General features: G+C 39.2%; 1 protein-coding gene across 1 annotated transcript; it reads left to right on the forward strand.

The window, feature by feature from the left end:
• Nucleotides 1-221: 221 nt before the first annotated feature.
• On the forward strand, nt 222-21,252 carry LOC149448779 (sulfotransferase 6B1-like). Its single transcript, XM_089694268.1, has 7 exons — nt 222-496; nt 6,413-6,522; nt 13,048-13,137; nt 16,371-16,497; nt 17,656-17,750; nt 18,337-18,493; nt 20,739-21,252. Exons 1-7 carry the CDS (start codon nt 277-279, stop codon nt 20,867-20,869), a joined length of 930 nt encoding a protein of 309 aa, XP_089550394.1. The 5' UTR covers nt 222-276; the 3' UTR covers nt 20,870-21,252.
• Nucleotides 21,253-21,929: the final 677 nt, after the last annotated feature.

A 21,929-nucleotide genomic window follows, 5' to 3' on the forward strand; every position in this document is an offset into this window, starting at 1 on the left:
GTATAATCTCTTGTGTAAATATTGGTAGCCTTAATGCTCATAAAGTGATTTGTTATTCTTCTCAGTAGGTTAAATTACATCATAACTATTTGTATATGGCTGGCTTGCATGACCAATCTCTGCGCCTTCTTTGCACCAGAGGTTGTGTAATAAACAGAGAAAGCGAGCAAAAAAAAAAAAAGGCAGTGCTGTTGTGTCATTCCCCCTCCCATTGCCTTCATAAGGGAAGTACTTGTGCCTTGAACTCTGTCTCTGAGCTTATACTCCATAGGAAAAATGTCTGCTGCTGAAGAGAAAAAAACAAAGAGGGAGGAATTCCTTGCCGAAATTAAAAAAGTTGCAGAAAAAGCCAGTAAGATGACACCAGAGGAGCTGAAGTTCAATTATAAGGGAATTCTGTACCCTAGTGTTCTTTGCAGTGAAGCAACTTTTCAAGCAATGGAGAAATTGGAAGCTAGACAAGATGACGTGCTAATTGTAACCTATCCAAAATGTGGTAAGTGTGTTGACTGTGAGTTTTCTTTTGTCAAATGGGAAGTCTGATTCCTTAGGGCTCATGTGCACTGCAGCTAATAAACTCACATTTAGGAGATTTTCTGCGTTTTTTTTTTCCAGCAGCCCCTGAACTCTCCCTAATGTTTTCCTATGTGTCCATGTACACTATGTGGTTTACAGTCGTTTACAGGCAGTTGAGTTTACAGTCTTTTTTTTAACGCACCAAACTCGCGTTCAGGAGTTGATTTTATCAGCATTTCAACCACCAAACGCTTGTAAACGCAGCTAACTATATTTAACGTTTATAAGTGTTTGCCTTTTAGAAGTGCTTTTTAACTCTTCCATATCCCAAAGCGTTTTCCATGTATTCAAATGGACCTAGTACACCAGGGCAGTCAGTTCCAGGTTTTGCGTGAAGAAAAAAATGGTAGAACGTGCCGCATTATGCTCATGATGGGATCCATAGTGAATACAACCAGAAAAGACAGGTCATCTCAACACATACTGCTCTTTCTGGTTCTGCTCTCTCTATTTCTCTCAATGTCTGAAATAATAAATTTTTTACTATTTTTCAGTGCATTCTGGGCATTTGGGAAAGTCTCCTGAGGTTATCTTTTAAAAACGCTTCTAAACGCAAATGCGTATAAATGTGGTATGCAAACGCGGCTAAACAGACTTTTTTTAACTTACGTTTTCCAGCAGTCAGTTTCCATCGTTCAGAAGTGTTTTCCAAACGTTCCATGTACATGGAGCCTTAAAGTTGAACTACAGGCAAACTGCTAAATAAACAGCTAAAATACGTATATGGCACCTAATTTATCTGGTAAAAAAGATTGCATTTTTGTTTATCCATACCTGTGAGATGGGCCAGGCTCACACCTTGACATTTTTGCACATGTTATTTCAATGCACATGACTGGCAAAGGTGTGGTTTCTAGTGCACTAGGGCGTGTTGACAGTAAATATGCCCTTGGATGTCCTCTGAACTCATCTGTATGCAAACTCCAACTTTGTGCTATTTTGCAGTCCAGTCGGCTGCACGCTAGGTTATTCCCCACCGCACAGGAAAACTAAAAAAGGGGTGGAGCACTGGTGATGTCAATACCCTCATATAGACCCTTGCCTATATTTAGTCAATGTTATTGAAAATGATTAGAAAATAATGCAAAATGAACCTTTGCAGAGAAATGAGTTTGTAGAATGCCTGGGGAAGGATCCCCAGCCAGTAAGGTCTCATGCACATGGGACAATGGCTTTATGCAGCTGTACATGGGTATAAACCATGCACATGTGTACAGATGTACAGTACATCCTGGACACAGACTATCTGCGCCCAGCCCAGGGTTGTATGTCTGTATGCATACAAATGTTTAGGTATACCCACATACAGTCAATGATTTCTATGGGCAGCTGTACATAGCACCTGTGACTCCTTGAAAGGGAAATAAACAATACACTCAAATTTACATTGCACGGCCCCAGGCACCTATGTGCAGGAGGCCTAAAGGAGCAGTTTCTAACTTGTTAGCATGTTCCTTTGACATCTCCTGTTCACTACAGCCCACCTGATTCTTTACTTGTGCAGCATTTCCCTTTCCCAGTACTAATGCTGTTATACAGGGTCTTATACTGTATGCAGATGCCAGGGTGAATGCTGGTGTCGTCTGGGGTGATCTTTGACAGAAGAATCAAGAGAACACGGGGGCCCCCATCTGCAGAGTGACTATCCACTACCTGACCGAAGGCCACAGATTAGGAGGGAGAGCTCCATACCCAAATCATCGAAGTTGAATTTGACATTGCTAAGTTCAGTTACTTTCTTCTCAGTTTAGCATCCTTTGTTTTACAGGTTATTGTGCTAAGGCCTAGATTGACAGGCCCCTTCTGCCTTGTGGCCTACTAATTATTACATCCTCAACACATCGAATCACAGGATTCTGCTGCAATATTTGCACCCTGCAGATCAAGTTACATTAGTGCTTCAGTTCCAGCCTGTGTTACTCGTCCAGGAAATGTTTTACCACTTTAGTTTGCCACTCCCTTAAAGAGGAATTAACCCCTGTAGAAGTTAGCTATTGCCCTTTCCTTAATCTTAGCCTAATCTTAGATTTCACTCTGCGTGTGCTAAAGAAAAAACATCCACATTCAACATCACTTAAAGGAGAAGTTCTCTTTCCTTGTTGTTCACCCTCTCTTAAAAAAACCCTACCTTTACATCAAGAAAGATTTAAATCTGCACCAACTAGGGCCCCATTGAGTGTGCAGAAGGTTGGACACTTCAATTTAAAAGGGACATTGACATATCTAATTAAAGAGCTATTTTTCCTTTCTCATTGTTAAACCCAGCCACCAGTAATTGAGAGACCAAACGTGAGTTAGTCTGGCAATTTGTTTGTTTCCCTTCAGCTCACTTGGGAAGAAACATCTCAGAACTGAGGCTACTATTTAAATTCTGAATTGCAGGACATCTAAGAATTGATTGAAGTTGTGCTGTGTTGCAACCCTTACTTGAGTCTATTAAGAGTGTTAGCTGCTATTCTATGCATATACTTTCTTGTCATTTTACTGTGCATAGATTTTGACCTCAATATAGCCAAAATATCAGTTCATGTTAAACTGTGTGTAAGTCTATTTTATGGTTGCAGTCAAAAGGTTCTAATGGTCAAAGGTCTAAGGTGGTGTCACCAGTGGTTGGGCTTACAAGATGTCCCATCCTTTTAAACCTCCTGTGCTGGGGAGTTAATACAACTAAAGGGCTGTCACAGGCTCTCATCAAGATGGCATGACAAAACCCAGCATTGCCATTTAGGAAAACTGTACTGCTCCTTCTATGAATGTGGGGGGTAGAGCTATCAATCATCAACCCGTCCTCCATTCTCATTCACAAGATGTAGTACCGCTGGGTCGAAAGAGCAGGCATAGGCAGACTCTCTTGTTGAGAGCCTGTGACAGCCCTGTAGTTGCACCAGCATTAGTGCACTTTCCATTTCTTTTATTTTCAGTCATCTACTAGCAAAAGTTAATCCTATTCACAAATGGAAATGTACCTGCTTTATACAGACTCATCACCCCATGGGAAACAGAAGCAGTAGGAATGGTCATAAAAGAGGCAGGGTAGATAAGAGTAGCCCCCAATGACACTTCAGTTTTTAAAATAATGGTGTTCGAGGATGCTGTTACTTTTCTAGTAATGCCCTGGGCGTCCACTGTGGCCAATCAGTGGACAGGAATGACCAGTAATATGAAAGCCTATGTTTTTAGAGAAATATATTCTACTTTATTTTTAATTGCATAATATTAGAGCAGGCATTGAGCACCATGGTTGTTTGCCTGCACAGTATAGCCACTAACTTTCTGTATTGCTCATCAACATTGCTTTTGCGCTGTGGGGCTTATTAGACTATATTTGCAGCATAACAGACCAAACATTCAGAATCAGTGCTGCCTGGTCAGCATAGCATAAGCATTTTGTAAACTGCTGTAACTGCTCATCACTGTATGCTCTACAGCATTTATAACAGAACAGACATGAAGCTGACCCTTACAGTCACAGCAAATTTAAGATGTAGTAGAAATGATGATCCAGAATGAGTTGCTTCAATTCATCTCCTCCACATCTTCCTCCCAGGCATAGAATAGTCAGTTTGAGAAGGCTTCCTTTACTTCATCCCCTGCCAAATCCTCCATATACTCCAGCATTTAACAAAAACAGTCTGCAAAACTGTTTCAGTATTCCATGTTGGGGCTGTTGATGAAGGACTCAAAACAACCAGAGAGAAATAACATATACATACCATTCACTGATGCCGTACCTTTACTTTTCTTTGGGGACTAGCCAAGAGAGGAAAAGCAGGGTGGGTCAGTGTCTGTGGTTATTCCCTCACAGACCATGTCTGAAGAAAGGGACCACAGGCATAAATAAAGGGAGATGACACCTTCCAGTAGTCACTGCTAGCTTGAGACTATTCAGGAGGAGGTAATGGATGATGTGGTTGACAGAACATGGGTTGAAGGCCTGGACAAAAAGAGTGATGGGCAGGGAAAGCAAGTTGCACCGCAGCAACATTATGGAAGAGAGGGCATTGAGTCCAAAACAGGGCCCCAGTGCAGCAGGCACCTCAGACCATCTTCATTTGTTAGCAGTGGTACACAGGAACAGCTGCTACCCACTGCTAGGTCTGATCATAGTACCTCTGCCATCTGGGCTTTTTTTTAATACCTCAGCTTCTGACAAACCATGGTCATCTGCAAAAACTGTGCTTAGCTCTTAAAACAAGGCAAGAATGTAAACAACCCTGGTACCACATGCAAGAGAAACCATATGAATATCAACAACTGAGTTCAGTGGAGGGCTGTATTTGCTCAGAGGACAGAGCCCAGAGGATTACCTTGCTCTTTCCTTCTTCCACCACTGTAGCTGCATTATGCACCAATACCTTCCTTCCTGTTCATAAGGAACAAGTAGCCTTTGCTGTCTCAACTCAGAGGGAGACAATTTTCTTAAAGCAGTTTAGAAGGATCTTGGGGCAGAGTGGCTTGTCAGGAACAAGAGGCCGTCACTATTCCCATCAACTATTTCATTCTAACATCTCCTAACTTCCCACACGCCCAACGCCTCAAGACTTATGCTACACAGCTTGAAATACTGCAACTGCTGCTCTACAGACCAGTGGACACATGCATCCTTCCCTCATTTTGTGGCCTGTGCTGTTCCCCAATGCCACGTGCCCAGCCTCCACTATTTTTTCCAAAATGTCATCCCTGCTTTGCATATCCACATGAGCCAGAATGTGTCCCTATCACATTGCAGTATTCTGTCAGTGGCACAGTAAACATAGGCAGTGATGATACATCTTTTACAGCACATTGAGTAATTCTAGTGGTGGCTGAGCAGCAAGTCACAAGGGTTACATCTATCAACTTTGTGGTACCACAAGAAGATGTGGGAGATTCAGCCTGTACCCCCTCATCGTCCTCTACCTTTGCCTCCTCTTGCTTGCTTGTCCTCTTTAGATCCCTTTTCCTGTGACATCCTTTTTACATTGTCAACACTACCACCCAAGCACCCCAAAGCATCTCAGATGACTTCATATCCCCCTGGCTGATTCCAATGATTAGTTGCAGCTTGTTGCAGAGTTTGTATCTAGTAAAGAGCATATTTTTACAAAATTAAGATCACACACTCTGGCTCCTAGGTGGTGGTGCTGCTATTGCTGCCACTGCTGCCTATATATTTCTCTCACTACAGCTTATATGTAATCATTCTGATTACTAAATTAATGCTCTGAACCCTGGCTAATTTTTTTTTTAGGAAGACCCCTTCAATGGCCCTCTGCCTCTGCTCTGAGGCTAGGCTATTTTTTTTTTTTATCAGGAAGCCCCTTCCAAGGCTGTTCTGTGTGACCTTTCAGGCTTGTCAGTGCTGCTGTATAAATGTTGTACCATGTGCTTATTGAAAAGATATAACCCTATAATCCCAAATGTCAGTGCTCTGATTTTGTGCTATCAAGAAATCTGTTTGTGAATTGAAATGCTTTGCCATTCAAATGGGGTCCCATGTAGTACTTTTAACTCTCAAACCCAAGGGCTGAAGCTCAAATTTTTTGGTACAGTGGCAGATGCTTATTGGGATGTTCATTTCTGTTCCTAGCTTGCTATCCTTCTTAGAAACATTAAGAAAACAATGTTTTTGACCACTGACCTTGGTGTAATAAGGTTTTCTGGGGGGATTAGACTAATGTGCAGGTAATACAGTTTGCAAAACTGACACTAGTTGAGGCTCATACTACAATAAAAAAAGGCCTTTTATTTTAACTGAGATTTCTTTAAAAATGTTTGGGGTGCTCCTGAAAACATAGTACCCCAAACATAGGTACAAAAAAAAAAACTCATTAGTATGTGTTATATTGCATTCTAGGAACAAACTGGACAATACAGATACTACATGAAATGCTATTTGAAATGCACAACAAAGAGCCAACTTTGGTTCAAGCTATGTTGGAGTTTGGAAATCCAGAGAAATTTGAGGTATGTACAAAAACCTGTCACAGATTTAAATATTAGATAAGGTACTACGTAATCAATAATTTGTTTTCTAGATTTAAGGTAGCACATCATGATGTACTGGCAAAATAAATGGTAGCACCTTGCACAATTTAATTAGTGTATAATGGTGAATTAAATCTAGGGCTCTATTACGTAAGAGAACTAGCAATATTGGTTCTGAGGCTCACATGACAATGATGTTCTGCTTCTCCTCTTTTCTCTAATAAAGTGGAACTTCACCCAAAAGAGGAAGTTCTGCTCTTCTTTCTCCTCCTCCCCACTTCCTCTGCTATAGTTGGAACATATTTTTTGGGGGGTTCTGATTTAGACAGGTACCCACTCCCACTTCAGCTTGGGTCGATGAGGCGATCCAAGTGGAAGTTCTCTTCCCCCCTCTCTGCCAGCAACTTTCTGAAACACATCACAGGTCCCAAAAGACTGCAGGGCCATCCACAAAGCGCAACCATAAGGAGTCATAACTGAATGCGTACAATTAACATGCCCGCACTGTGACCCGAAGAATGATGAAAAAACTAACCCGGATGAGGGCGGTGCTGGATCCTTGGGCAGGTTTGTGTCTGTTCTTTAAAAGTCAACAGCTACAGTATTTTTCCACAAATGACTGAAGAACCGATTTAAGGAAAACATTAAATACATAAATGGCAGTTATTAGGTTGTTAATGGACTCTCACCTTGTGGGAAAATTTCAGTTTTGGTAGACATGACCCAGCAAATATCACACTAGGCTGGTTAGTAAAAGAGTGCAAATAGCAGTGATGATACAGAAACTGCAGTAGGCTACAGCATCCATTCACATTTCAAGTTACTGTAGTGGACTCCGTTAAGAGCAGGGATGAGGTTTGAGGTCAGACCCAAATTAGGTCTCAACTCTGTCTGTTTGGTAAACTAAATGGGATATTCAGCCAATCCACCAAGCTGAACCTGGCTGCAGTGAAAAGCCATGCATTTATCAGTGTTATTACTACAGTGCATCTTTGCTGATTTGGCTATCAGCTGGGTATCCCTCTCCAGCAGCTAAATGTAAACAAAAGGGGAGGATGGTGGATGCCTTACTAACCAAGTATGGCCAGGACCATTTTTGGTCAAAAATATCAGCTACCATTATCTGTCCCTTTTATTTACAGACCAGCTGCTGGAAAAGGTATCTGTTATTTGCATTTAGGAGTTCAACAGCAGTGCAGTGGCTCATTGTTTTTGTTTCAACAGGTTGGCATCTTGTTTTGTCTAGATCTGCATCGCTGAATGATGTGATTGAAGATGGCTTTACATCATGGAATTTTTTTTTATTATGGTGACAATGTGCTTTCTCAGGAGGGTCACCCTTGGTAAAACTCCCTCTCCACGTCAAGGGCATGTGGCCTGGTGTGGATCAGAGGGGCACATTCTACCTTCCCTCACCTTCCTGGGCAGGCAGGCTGCATGCCTATATAAAAGTCTGCTATAGACTATGGGGATCCCATGCCATTTTTTTCTGTACTTTTTAATAGGACCCCCTTTTAAATCTATACCAAACCCTCATCAAAAATAAGAATCTGGTATGAGTATTTAGGGGGAACCCCAGGCATTTTGTTTTTTGCTATAGGATATTTGACAGCGAAAGTAACATTTTGGAAAGGAAAAATTAAACCTTTGCTGATTAATTTAATTTGCCTGCTGGCTTCTTTTTTTTGTGAAAACTGGCATAGGGACCACCCCAAGGGTCTGCTAAAAAAAAAAAAAAAAAAAAAAAAAAACCATGCCAAACCCCCTAAGGGTTTGGTATACATTTTGGGTGGTCCTTATACCAAGTTTCACAAAAAAAACAAAACAAAGCTGGCAGGGAAATGTAATTTACTGGAAATTTAAATGGTATTTTCATTCCTTTGAAAATTTCACATTTGCTGTAGAATATCCGCATGCCGCCCAGCCACTGTACGTATATGGCGGCAGGGCGGCACTCACAGGCAAAACCACGTTTTAAAAAGTGTGTTTTGTAAACAAATAGGGGGCGTGTGCGAGGTGCACCGCTGCCCTATTTGTCCCGTGGTTCACCGCCGCAGATGTCAGTCGCCGGGTCACAGCCGCTCCTTAACGGCTATGTCCCGGCGATCGGCGGCAAACAGTGACAGAGAGCACAGCTGCAGTAGCTGTGCTGTCTGTCACTTCCCTGTCAGCTCAAGGATGAGCTGATCGAGAAAGAACAGTTTCTCTTTCTCGATCAGCCTTGTCCCGCCCAGTACACACCCCCTAGTAAAACACTCTCCTCACTCCTATAACCTTTCCCTGCAAAATAAAGTTAACTCCTTCCTCCCCATTGCCATTAGTACAGTGTCAGTTTTTTTTTTTTTTGCACTGATCACTGTATTAGTGTTTTTGGGGATGTCAGTGACCCCAAGTCAGTACCCCCCCCAATGTCAAAATGTCCGCCGCAGTCCTGCCATAAGTCGCTGGTCGCTGCCATAAGTCCCTGATCGCCGCCATAATTCGCTGATCGCCGCCATTATTAGTATAAAAAAAAACCTAAAAATCCCAGTATCTTTCCCGCCATTTGGAAACGCTATAACTTTCACGTAAACCAATTAATTTACACGTATTGGGTTTTTTTTTAGCAAAGACATGTCGCAGAATACATTTTGGCAGAAATTTATGACTAAATTTGATTTTTGCATTTTTTTTTTTACTGGACATGTTTTATAGCAAAAAGTCCAAAATATTGTTTTTTTTCCTCAAAATTGTCAGCTTTTTTTTTTTTATAGCGCAAAAAATGAAAACCGCACAGGCGATCAAATACCAACGAAAGAAAGCTCAATTTGTGGGGGAAAAAAGGATGTAAATTTCATTTATGTACCATATTGCATGACCGCGCAATTGTCCGTTAAACTAGCGCAGCGCTGTATAGCAGAAAAATGGCGTAAATTTTTATACCATAGTTTGTAGACGCTATAACTTTCACACAAAGCAATCAATATACACTTATTGGGATTTTTTTTACCAAAAACATGTAGCAGAATACATTTTGGCCTAAATTTATAACCAACTTTGAGTTTACTATATATTTTTTATAGCTGAAAATAAAAAATATTGTTTTTCTTCAAAATTTTTGGCATTTTTTTGTTTATAGCGTGAAAAATAAAAAGCGCACAGGTGATCAAATTACACCGAAAGAAAGCTCTATTTGTGTGAAAAAAAGGACGTAAATTTCATTTGGGTGCAGCATTGCATGACCGCGCAATTATCAGTTGAATTAGTGCAGTGCCGAGTAGCAAAAATAGGCCTGGTCATTAAGGGGGGTAAATCATCTGGAGCTCAAGTGGATATTGTATACACTGAACAGGTGTGCCACTTTATACGTAGGTTTATAGGTAGGTTTAACCACTTCTCATCCAGCCAATGTACATAAATGGCCAGACGGGGACAGTGCGGAAGTGGGTTGCCATTTATAAATGGTCCCCGCATTCACTGCCTGGGAGCGCGCGGCACCACAATCCGGTGCCCGCTGTGTCCTCTGCTGTACGGGACCTCTCTGTGAGGTTCCGATTCATGTGATCACTGACTGGCCAATCCGTGATCACATGACTAGTAGTAGACAAGATGTCACTTCCTGACATCATTGCTTACTACTTGTGAAATCTGTGAATGATCACAGAGGTCACATGCTACAAGGCCATTCACAACATGTGACAAGTTGTGACCAATCACAGCTCTCACGGTATTTCTCAATGGCTGCAAGAATGCAGCCAGAGAGGAGGAGAAATAATTGTTTTTACAGTCTTTATGGGTGTAAAAGAAATCAGTGTAAAAAAAGAAAATAAATCTTCATCACCCCCCACAAGTAGTACAGTGTGAATATGGTGACACTGTACTGCTACGGTGATGGTATGTTAAAAAAAAAAAAAAAAAAAACATAAAAAATAATCTAAAAAAATAAAATGTCATAAAAAAAAATTTTAAATTATAATTTTTGGTTATAAACTAATTTGGGTTATTTGTATTTACTAAAAAGATAGCTGAATACATTTTGGCCAAGATTTATGAAGATTATTTATTTGAAAAATAAAAAAAGAAAAACACTTTTTTTTTTTTTTTTTTAATGTTTGGACTTTTTCATTTATATATATATAGCAAAAAAATAAAAATCGAAGTTGTGAGTAAATACCATCAAAATAAAGTTTTATCGATCTCAAAAAAATGCTAAAAAATTCATATGGGTACAGTGTTGCATGACCGCGCAATTGTTATTCAAAGTGTGATAGCACTGAAAGCTGAAAGTTGGCCTGGACAGGAAGGGGGTGAAAGTGTCCGGACTTGAAGTGGTTAAGGTATCCACTAAGCATGTTTTTTTTTTATGTGCATTTTTAATGTTTCACTTTCAATCTTATTAAAAGTGCTGCTCCCAGTAGTTATAGGCACATGCCTACCCTGGCAGTACCTGTGCTGTTCCCCTCATATTTGTTATTTAACTGTGCATTGTATCACCAATTCTTATTTCACCATGTTTGTTTCTATGTCTTGATCTGTTGCTGCCATCTGCTGGCCAGAATTTGCATGCTGCATGCCTCTGTTATAGCTAGTAAGTGTTTTCTCTGCTGGGCGTGGTTTTAGGCAAGCCTTGGTTCTGGTCACTTCCTGCAGCCAATTTATCTGCTATATAGCTGTGTGACAGGACATTCAATACCCTGGGCTTGTGAAGGCATCAGTTTTTGACCAGCAGTTAGCCTCAGGAAAGATATCACAGGACAGCATCAATACCTCTACTACCTTACAGTATTGTATCACTGTTTGTCGCTGTATTTTGGACCAAATAAACCCACGCTGATTTCATTCCCGTGTATACGTTTGGATCCATCTAACCTGAACATCTGCCGGTCCGGTCTGCTCCACTGCTTGGATACGAAGGTAGGAAGTTACACAGCCATTATCAGATATACCTTCATTCGCCTTCATGTGGGGACAGAACAGTACCTAAGCCCCCTTGCCTTTTTGTTTGATAATCCCTTGACTAGCAGCCTTGAAAATGGTGGGAATTTGTTCAGTTTTCATTGATTTCAGCAGGGTCCACATTAACGTTTGAACTAGTGGGCTGCTAGGCAAATCTCCTGCAAACCAAATCCAAGTACAATTGTCCCATTCCTAGCTAGGTGTTCTTTTTCAATTTGACTGGATTATTGCACTCTGCACTTTAAACATGACAGATTCTACATATATAATGTGGTTCATTTACTATAAGGGTAAAGGACTTTTTACTGAAAGTACAACTCCTATATGGCAGTCTAAACAAGTCCCAAATCTAGTTACTACGCCTGCGATGCACAGTCCTCATAAAGTAAATAAAAAAACTTCCTTTACCTTCCTTATTGAGAAAATCCTCCTTCATTTGTGTCTCACTTTCCCCACTCCCAGACACTGCAGCTCCCAGTAGGAGGGTTTCAGCAACAGAGGCAGCGTTTCCAATCCAGAAAGCAGTGGGCAGAATTAGGTGTGGCCAGTTACTGATTGACAAGCTATAGGTTTGTGAATCAGCTGTGACAATGTTGATAGCCACATTTTTCATCCCACTGTGGTGCAAGCAGGCATAGCCTACATAAAAGTGTCAACTCTGCTCTGAATTCAGGAAAAGTACAGCATCATAGTCACACCATCACAAGAAGATACACTAGGGGGAATTTATTGGCATGCTCAACAGGTATTTGTGGGACTTTTCAGAAGGACTAAGATGAAACTATAATTGCAGATGAAGCAAGTGCTGCAGCATATATATTTTTTTAAATGGGAGGCCATAGTTCAATCCTAAATGAATGGGTTAGCCAAGTGGCTCTGAATAGCAACAGCATCAGAGCTGCATAGCAGCGGCATTACAATAGTTGAGCAAGGGGATACAAAAACCTATGTCAGTTAGTGTATGTGCTTGTTTGGGGGGTGGGGGGTATGGGGATAACAGAGATTATTCACTTAGCTTCCTTCCTGTGACTCCAAACGACAAATCTATTTATTTATTTATTACAGGTACTTATATAGCACCTTTTGATTTAGGGTGCGCTTTACATATATATTGTACATTCATCAGTCCTTAACCCTCAAGGGCATGCAGTCTATGGCCCCTAATTTACATTAAGACTATATCCTGTATACTGCTTTTCAAAGATACAAGAAATGTTAAGAGGAAATATATGCATTGTGACGTAATTGTTAATAGGTGTACCCTGTGAGATGCTTTTGAAATTACTTAGCTTTGCAGGCATGAGCCTGGCTGTTTCCCATCTGGTTAATAAAGCTTGTTTTCTTCAAGTTCATGTCTGGAGTTTATCTGGTTTTCCCAAAGTTGCCGCTACACTACCAGAATGTCTTTGGAGTGTGGGAGGAAATCAGAGTACCTAGAGGAAACCCACGCAGGCACAGGGCAAAGGCTTATTTCTTCTCTCCCTCTGTACTGTATATATAGTGTCAATTTTTATATTTAAAAATTATAGAAAATGAAGCTGATATTACTTTTTCTTTCCTTCTCTGAAGTACATGAATCAGCAACCATCGCCAAGAGTCATCTCATCACATCTTACTTGCAAAAACATTCCTAAAACTTTTTTCGAAAAGAAGACCAAGGTATAGTAGTAAGCATGTTGATGCATTTGTAAAAATATATTTAATTTTTAGCAAAAACACCTATAGATATGCTCCATTTTATAAAAACAACTTCACCTTTCCAGCAAAGTTACAAAAGATAAAACTGAAACATCAGCAATGTAAATTTTGTTTTCATTTAGCCTACGTGGTGCCTATTCTACTCATCGATTTATACAATTTGCTTTTGTGTCTCTTGAAAGTAAGGCCCCATGTACACGGGACACTTCTGAACGATGGAAACTGACTGCTGGAAAACTTCGGTTAAAAAACGTCTGTTTAGCCAGGTTTGCATAACACGTTTATGTGCGTTTGCATTTAGAAGCGGTTTTTAAAGATAAGCACAGGACTACCTCCCAAATGCCCAGAATGCACTGAAAATTGGTAAATTATTAACTATTTCAGACTGTTTCAGAGAAATAAAGAAAGTAGAAGCAGAGTCAGGAGTATTTGCTGAAATTAGGTTGGGTGTGAGTTAACATTTCTTTTGTTTCCAAGGGCAAGAAAGGTGTCTGGTAGAGTGAGTCATTAAGGCCACCTGGCAGGGGGTCTTTTGGAGGAATTTGAGATGTGAATGGTCATTAACATATCTTTTGTTTCCAAGGGTGGGGGAGGTCTGAGGTATGAATTGGTCATTACAATGTGTGACAAGCTTGGTAGGAACATCCTGTGTTCAGTGTTTTGTCCATCTGAGTATCATGAAAACACTTTGAGTGCATTTTTCATGATGAAAAAAGGCTCTGGACTGCATCGGGAACTGGAAGAGTTAAAAAAAAAAAAATTTCAGATGCAAATGCTTATAAATCCGATTTGCCACATTTAGTCGCATTTAAACTCAAATGCCTGTAAACGACTGTAAACAAAGATGTGTACATGGACACATAGGAAAACATTAGGGTGAGTTCAGGGGCTGCTGAAAAAAACGCTGAACAGCTCCTGAACATCAGTTTAGTAGCTGCAGTGTACATGAGCCCTAAATGTGTTTTTGCTGTATATTGCTGAGCAGACAGCTCAACCAGAGTCACATGGATTTTATGTTTATTTACTATAATGTAACAGAAATTCTTTAACAATCATGTGGCTACCTTACACGCCAGCCACACACCAGTAATGTTGACTGGTGAGTAACCTTTTTTTTTTTTTTTTTTTTTTTTTTACAGCTTTAGCACAGCTCATCTCATATAGAGATTGGCATCAAAGTTACAGTTAAATAGTATTTAAACCCAAGAACAAACATTTTAAATAATGTGAAAGTAATATAAAAGGATAACTAAAACCAAAATATAAATTTTAAATCTTGTAGCTTACAAGTTCATAAATGTAGTAGCTGCTCACTCTAAAACACGCTATATACTGTATGTGGGAATATTATATATCCATTTTAAATAGTATTACAGGGGAAGGGAAAGGCCACAAAGAGAAGAAAAGCAAGAAAAAAAACAAGAGGGACAAGCATTGAGACAGTAAAAAAAAAAGAACAGGCAAGGGAAAAGAAAACAGTAATCCAAAAAATAACAGCCGTTTCACCCTTCCTGTGATAGGAAAAAGCAGTGTTAAAAACAAAATCAGCGTTGGAACATCAGGGTATCTTTATGTATGATGTAGGAAAAGGGAAACATGCAATATGTCAAAAGTATTTCCATTAGAACCATGTGTTTAGGAATATTGTTTCTTTTCCTTTTAAGTTGGCAGTAAGATTTTCCATGCAATAGATCTCATTAACTATAGAGATCCATTTATCCATAGTGAGAGGGTCAGAGCTCTTCTATTTTAATGGAGTGTACACTCTTGCAGCATTGAAGCTTGGGGCAGGGTTATTCCTGAAGGAGATCCCTGTGAGCTTGCCAGTCAGTCTTTTAATGTCTTCTCAACAGAGTTGAACCAAGGGACATTCCCAGAATATGGGACATTCCCAGCTTACTAAGGGGACTAAGTGAAAGATCTTGTTTAGGAATTGAGGCACCCAGTGCCATCAATTCAATAGTTTATGTACTGTTTTCTAGATTCTGCTAGATATGGATGATTTTTTAAAAAGATAAATAGTAAAACCAAGATCCCATTCCCAGGATGTTAAAAAAGGAAGTACAAAGTCAGCCACAGGATGTGTAAGAAGACTATATTCAATTGCCAAGGTATAATGGAAAGGGTCTAAGTCCAAGTAGAGCTTTTCAAAGGGCAATGGCTGTTGTGTGAGGCTTGATATTAGATGAGAAGTGTTGTAGAGCCTTCTGGAGTTTCAAAGGTGGGTCAGTAATCACTCTAATGTCTGAAGTAGATTTCCATTTCCTGAATGAGAGAAAAATGTTTAATTCTAAACTGGTTTAGAGATTCTAAACTGGTTAGAGATTTAGCAATGTTAGGTTCTCCGAGATTACGCTCCTAATGGAGTGTAATCTCTGAGAACCTAACAGGCACTATTTTTTTGCAATGGTAGACAAGTAGAGCCTACTAGAGGGTAATTTTAAAGGCAGGTCCACCATGTCTTGTTCAAGGTCCACTCAACATGGTATGTTTTCACCATACTGGTACTCTTGACAGGTGGACTGCCTGATAATATTTGACCAGGCCTGGAAAGCCTATATCTCCTCTGTCTTTCAAGAGCCAAAGATTATACGATACCTACTTGCTTATAGGAAGTTGATCTATTCTGTGTTCATGGTCCAGAGGTAATGGCCCAGAATATGGCCCAAAATATGGATCAGAAGGGTCTGTGGCAGGTATAACAAGTGAAAGAGGACATTCATTTTTAAAATGTTGTTCCTATTTGTTCCAATGTTTAAGCTCTGTTTTAAGGCAAATATCCCCAATGGGAAAGCAAAACTCAAAATTCCATATTTTATCCAATTCTAAACAAAAACTTTGGGCCTGAAAAAAAGTTTATTATTTCAACTTAATAATATATCCAAATATAATGTATTATATATTTATAATGTTATGATCATGATAATTCAGTACAATTGTGTGTATATGCTACTGATGTAATATATAGTGGAGTTATTTACTCAAACTGCAGAGTGCAAAAGTTGGTGCAGCTCTGCAAAGAAACCAATCAGCTTCTAGGTTTTATTGTCAAATCTTAATTGAACAAGCTGAAGTTAGAAGCTGATTGGCTACCATGCACAGCTGTTCCAGGTTGTGAATGCACCAGTTTTAGTAAATCTCCCCCATAGTGAACAATACTTTTTCAGCATAATAAGCCTCTGTTTTTGTTGCAGATATTACTCATCCTTCGAAATCCAAAAGACACAGCTGTGTCTTACTACCATTTCTCAAACAAGAATCCAGTGCTTCCAAAATATGAATCTTGGGACTTATTCTTCAAGGAGTTTATAACTGGAAATGGTACTGAATGGATGTGTTTAAAATGCACAGTTAGAAAAAAAATAAAAAAAAGTCAGACACAATAAATAGTTAAATTCAATACACTGTTCTTGTTGCCTACTTGTGTACATACTTTTAGATGAACAATTGTATTGTGCTCCCTAAATATTTGAAAAATGTTGGCATTACTTTAGTTTATAATGCTATTAAATATTTATAAAAGGGTAAATATATAGTATTATAGGTTTACCTGTTAATTGCCAATTTGTTCAACAGCTAAACCTACAGGTAAAATAGTGATACTCATTAATGTAGGAGGCATTGAGGTTGCTTTTGCTAAAGAATTATATCCTGTATGTTGAGTTTCAAAGTGAATTTTCACTTATGCTGGTGTAGGGGTGGGCAAACTGCAGCCCTCCAGCTGTTGCAGAAGTCCCATCACACCTCTGCCTCTGGCAATAACTATCAGTCTTCCCATTATGTCTCTGCCTCCTGCTTGTCTCTGATAGTTTTGCAATGCCCATGTATTTCCACAACAGCTTAAGGACTGCAGTTGCCCATCCCTGATGTCAAAAAAAGGTGAAACTATTTGAAAATTAACTTTATAAAGTACACCCAGTCATGTACAAGGTAAATAATAATAAAAAAAAAAACAGGATTTTTGCTGCATATGAATGGATGATCAAAGTCAGTACAACTTCGCCTCATTCTCCAAGATAAGGGAAGTTTCTTTGTAAAGTGAATCTTCACTTAGCTTAGTAATTGAAATTAAATTGTACTGATTTCACACAATCATATGCAAGCAAAAATCCTTTATTTAACTCTCCTTCCTCTTTCAGTAAACCAGGGTTACTTTCAATATTTTATTGCAGGGTTTCTCAACCAGAATTCCATGGAACCCTAAGGTTCCTCCAGAGGTTGCTAAGGGTTCCTTGAACAATGAGCAATTTCTGCATCTCAGATAAGCTCCCACTGACACCAATGATCTTTTTGGCCATCTGTAAGGGGGTATTTTTTTCCAATGACCATCATACTAATGTATCAGGAGTTGTAGAAATAGTCATTTTTAGCAGGGTTTCCATGAGACCGGAAAGTTATTTCAGGAGTTCCTCTGTGTTGATAAGGTTGAGAAAAGCTGTTTTATGGTATTGTAACTGTTATATATTGTCTTTATTTTAGTAACCTATGGATCGTACTTTGAATATACTCTTCAGTGGGAGAAACATATTGATGATGGAAACATCCTTGTGCTTACATTTGAAGACATGAAAGCGGTAAGCGTTTGCCCTACGGTCTATAGTAAAAACCAAAAATGTTTTCACAGAAAAACTGCTTCTTTTGCACTAAAAAATTAATACTGGCATTGTTTGGTAGATTTGTGTACAGAACCAAATACATCTATAGAAGATATCAAACTGACATACAGATTTATTCAGGAATTTGTTCCATCAAAACAAATGTAGCTTTTGGCTAGCATTTGCTGTTCAGTTGGTGTAATGACACCGCCAGCAGTCCATATCTTTAGAGTAAACTGCGAGAGAGGTTCTTCAGCGCCATTTAAGACCATCTCCCTACAAATGTATTTTTCTTAATGGTTCCACCCCCCAAATAGCAAAAGACAATGCACAGAAGTCACATATAAAAACTGTTACAGAACCGTTAAAGGAAAATTAAATGAAGCCGAGTGTTCACCTCCCTCCGTTGTGAATTGATTAGATAATTTTTACCTTACATTCCTTCTTGTGGGTGTATTCTCTGGCAATTGTCCTCCAGTGCTGCAGAGAACATGAAGTTATATTGTTCTTAATAATATATCAATATTTTGTCACATATTGCTCTTTATATATTTCCTGTTCAAAGGACCTCACTGGAGCACTGAAGAAAATAAAGGACTTTTGTGGCTTAACTCTGACAGATGATCAGATCAAGTTGGTACAGGAAAAAACGACTTTTTCATCTATGAAGGAGAAATCCAGTGACACACATGGAAAAATGGGGAATGTTTTTTTCCGAAAAGGTAAGTTTTTTAAAAAGGATTTATCTTGTGCTGTACAAATAACACATATCTAAATTCAATACTTTTGGTTTGAGTTACAAAAGTAAGAGATATTGTTCACATAGCCAAATCAATCTGTTCACTTCAACCATTCGATCATATGCAAAGCAAAATTATTTGTCTTCAGAAAATTAATTTATCTCTATGGATTATTTTTTTTTTTTTCATAATAAATGCCTGAAATCTGTGTAGACAATGTGCTCCTGCACACTGGGGTTGATTTACTAAAACTGAAGAGTGCAACATCTGGTTTCGATCTGCATAGAAACCAATACGCTTTCAGGTTTATTTGTCAAAGCTTAATTGCACAAGCTGAAGTTAGCCCTGGTTCAAACTGATGCAAATTTTCATGCCATTTGATCATTCAGATGGCATGAAAAATCGCATCCAATGACTGGCAATAGAACTGTTCTAAATGGTTAGACTCCAACTTCATCAGTGTTGCACAGATTTGAAAAGTAGTTCCTGCACTACTTTTGCCAATTTTGGGTGCAACTTGCATAGACATCTGTGCATGAAGTTGCACAGATGTTCATCAAGTTGCACCTGAAGTCTCTCAGCCATTCGATTTTAAAATCATGCAGCTTCAAGTGAAGTTGCACGATTTTAAAGTCAGATCCAGTGTGAACTGGGGCTTAGAAGATGATTGGCTACCATGTACAGCTGCACCAGATTTTGTTCTCTCCTGTTTTAGTAAATCAACCCCACTGTGTTTATTAGAAATAGTCAGTATGCTGAGAACTTGTTTTCTCAAACTAATTTAACCATTTCCCAAGTGCGCTATAGCCAAAAGATGGCTACAGCATGGTTGTCTAGTTCTGGGAGGATGTCCATGGACAAATGTACCGTAGTTGATCGATCGATCAACTTAGATACAACTAGCCTGTCAGATTTTATATTATGGCTAAAAGCTATTATAACTACCAAGAGGACACAATGGGGTTGATTTAGTAACACTGGAAAGTTCAAAACCTGGTGCCGCTCTGCATAGAAACTAATCAGCTTCCAGGTTTTTTTGATAAAGCTTAATTGAACAAGCTGAAGTTGGAAGCGGATTGGCTACCATGCACCAGATTTTTTTCTCCAATTTTAGCAAATCAATCCCAATGGCTCCGCAGGAGGGATCCCCCCACCAACACTGACTGTGGTTGCAGGAAAGAAAATCGCTCCATCTGAACAAGATATGTTAGTATTTCTGTTTTCCTTATGCTGAACAAAATTTACACACCACTTTCTGTACCATTTAATAAACCACAGAGAAAATGTACTTGAGACATTTAAAAAAAAAAACTAGCTTACAGAAAATCAAGAAGTTTTTCTTTCTATATAGATATGCAGCCTTGTATGCCTTCGCCCAAAAAAAAAGTGACTATGCTGCTTGATAATACGAATATTCTAAGACAAGTGAACAAGGCTAAGTTATCTGTGGAATACAATATGATTATGACTGGTGTCTATATGCACCACACTGTGCTCCGTGCACTGTTTAATTCAAAAAGCTCAAAAATGTATTCTGTTGAGCTGACAACAATAGTCACACCTCAATCCTGGTGACCAAATACAACGCTCAAATTGTAAGACTAAATGTATACAATAAAAAAATTATGTTTAATTTTTTTATTGTAAACACATTTTTTTTTTAAATAACAAACATGTTATACTTACCTGCTATGTGTGTTGGTTTTTCAGAGAGCAGCCTCAATCCTCCTCTTCTCACGTCCCATGCCGGTGCTCCTTCCCCTCGCTTGCTATGGGGGTACTCGTGTGTGCTCACTCCCAAGCCTTACTCTGTGTGTCCATAAGACACAGAGAGTGCAGCTCAGACCTCCCTCCTCACCGTCTGTGATTGACAGCAGTGGGTACCAATGACTCCCACTGCCGTGTCTGAGCCAATGAGGAGGGAGAGAGCAGAGAGAGCCTCTGCTTTAGTGCACATGGCTGGATTAGGATCAGGCTCAGATTGATATTGGGATAGCTGGGGGAGGAGCTGCACACTAAAGTTTTTTTATCTTCAGGCATTGAATGCACAAAGGTAAAAAATAAACATTCAGGCTTTTTAACCAATTTATAGATCACAATGGGGTTAATTTTCTGGGCTATGGTTCCAAAATGAAATCCTTTATTTTTTATGAAGCTCTTATAGGATTGCATTTTGATTCCAATTCCTAAATGATAATCACTATTATTTACTTTTTTGCTTTTAAAGGAGAAGTAGGGGACTGGAAGAGTCTTTTTACTGAAGAACAGAGCAAAGAAGTGGATGCACAGTTTGAAAAGTATCTTGCTGGAACAAAACTAGGAGATATGATAAACTATAAAAAATACTGTACATTTTAATGTGTTTTAGTATGGTACATTAGATCTTCTTTTCAAGTATTATGTTTCTATGTGATCATATTAAATAAAGGACACAGGCTTGAGCTGATGGGCATACAGTTGGCCACAAGCTTGTTACAATCTGATTGTACTGATTATCTGCTTAGGATCAACCAATAAATATGTAGTGTGAGGGCCTGCATTACTGACAATGTGTTTGTGTAGGCCCTTTCAATAGGACATGTTAAGGCTCTTCACATCTGAGACACTTTTGGAGTGTACTGTAGTGACAAAACCACAATTGATTCTACAATAATGCTTTTATTTTTGTAAATAAAACATCATTGATTAGATAAAATATGGACCACAAATTAAAAAATCAAAAAAACTTGTGCCTATATGAATTGAGACTTTGGTGATATTATTTTTATTATTAATAACAACAATAAAACAACAGTTTGCGCAGCACTTTACAAAATGAAGGCAGACATTACAGTTATAAGGTAATTTGGTACACGAGTAATCAGAGGGCTCTGCTCATTACAGCTTACAAACTAAGAGGGAGAGTCAAGTGATACAAAAGGTAATAACTGTGGGGGATGAGCTGATGAAGACAGTAAAAGAACAGTGTATTAGCTAGAAGCAGGATAGGCTTCTTTAAAGACAAGGGTTTTCAGGGATTGTCTAAAGATGGACAGATTAGGAGATCATCAGAAAGATTGGGGCAAGGAGTTCCACAAGATGGGAGATGCTTGTGAGAAGTCCTGGAGATGAACAAGGGAGGAGGTGACAAGGGAGCTAGAGAGTAGAAGGTCTTGGCGGGAATGAATAGAACAATTTGGTTGGTATTTTCAGACCAGGTTAGTGATGTATCTGGGGGCATAGCTGTATATGTTGTTGTTAGTATTGTGAATTTAATTAGTTGGAGCCAGTGGAGGGATTGGAAGAGAGGGGTAGTAGACAATGAATGGTTGGTACGGTGGATGACTCTGACAGCAACATTCATGATGGGCTGAAGGGGAGATGTAAAGGTAATCCAATGAGAATGGAGTTGCAGTTGTCGAGGAGAGAGATAACCAGG

The sequence above is a fragment of the Staurois parvus genome, unplaced genomic scaffold (genome assembly GCF_062004578.1).
Source record: "Staurois parvus isolate SC_StPar_1 unplaced genomic scaffold, SC_StPar_1.0 ptg000657l, whole genome shotgun sequence".
NCBI classification, from domain to species: Eukaryota; Metazoa; Chordata; class Amphibia; order Anura; family Ranidae; genus Staurois; species Staurois parvus.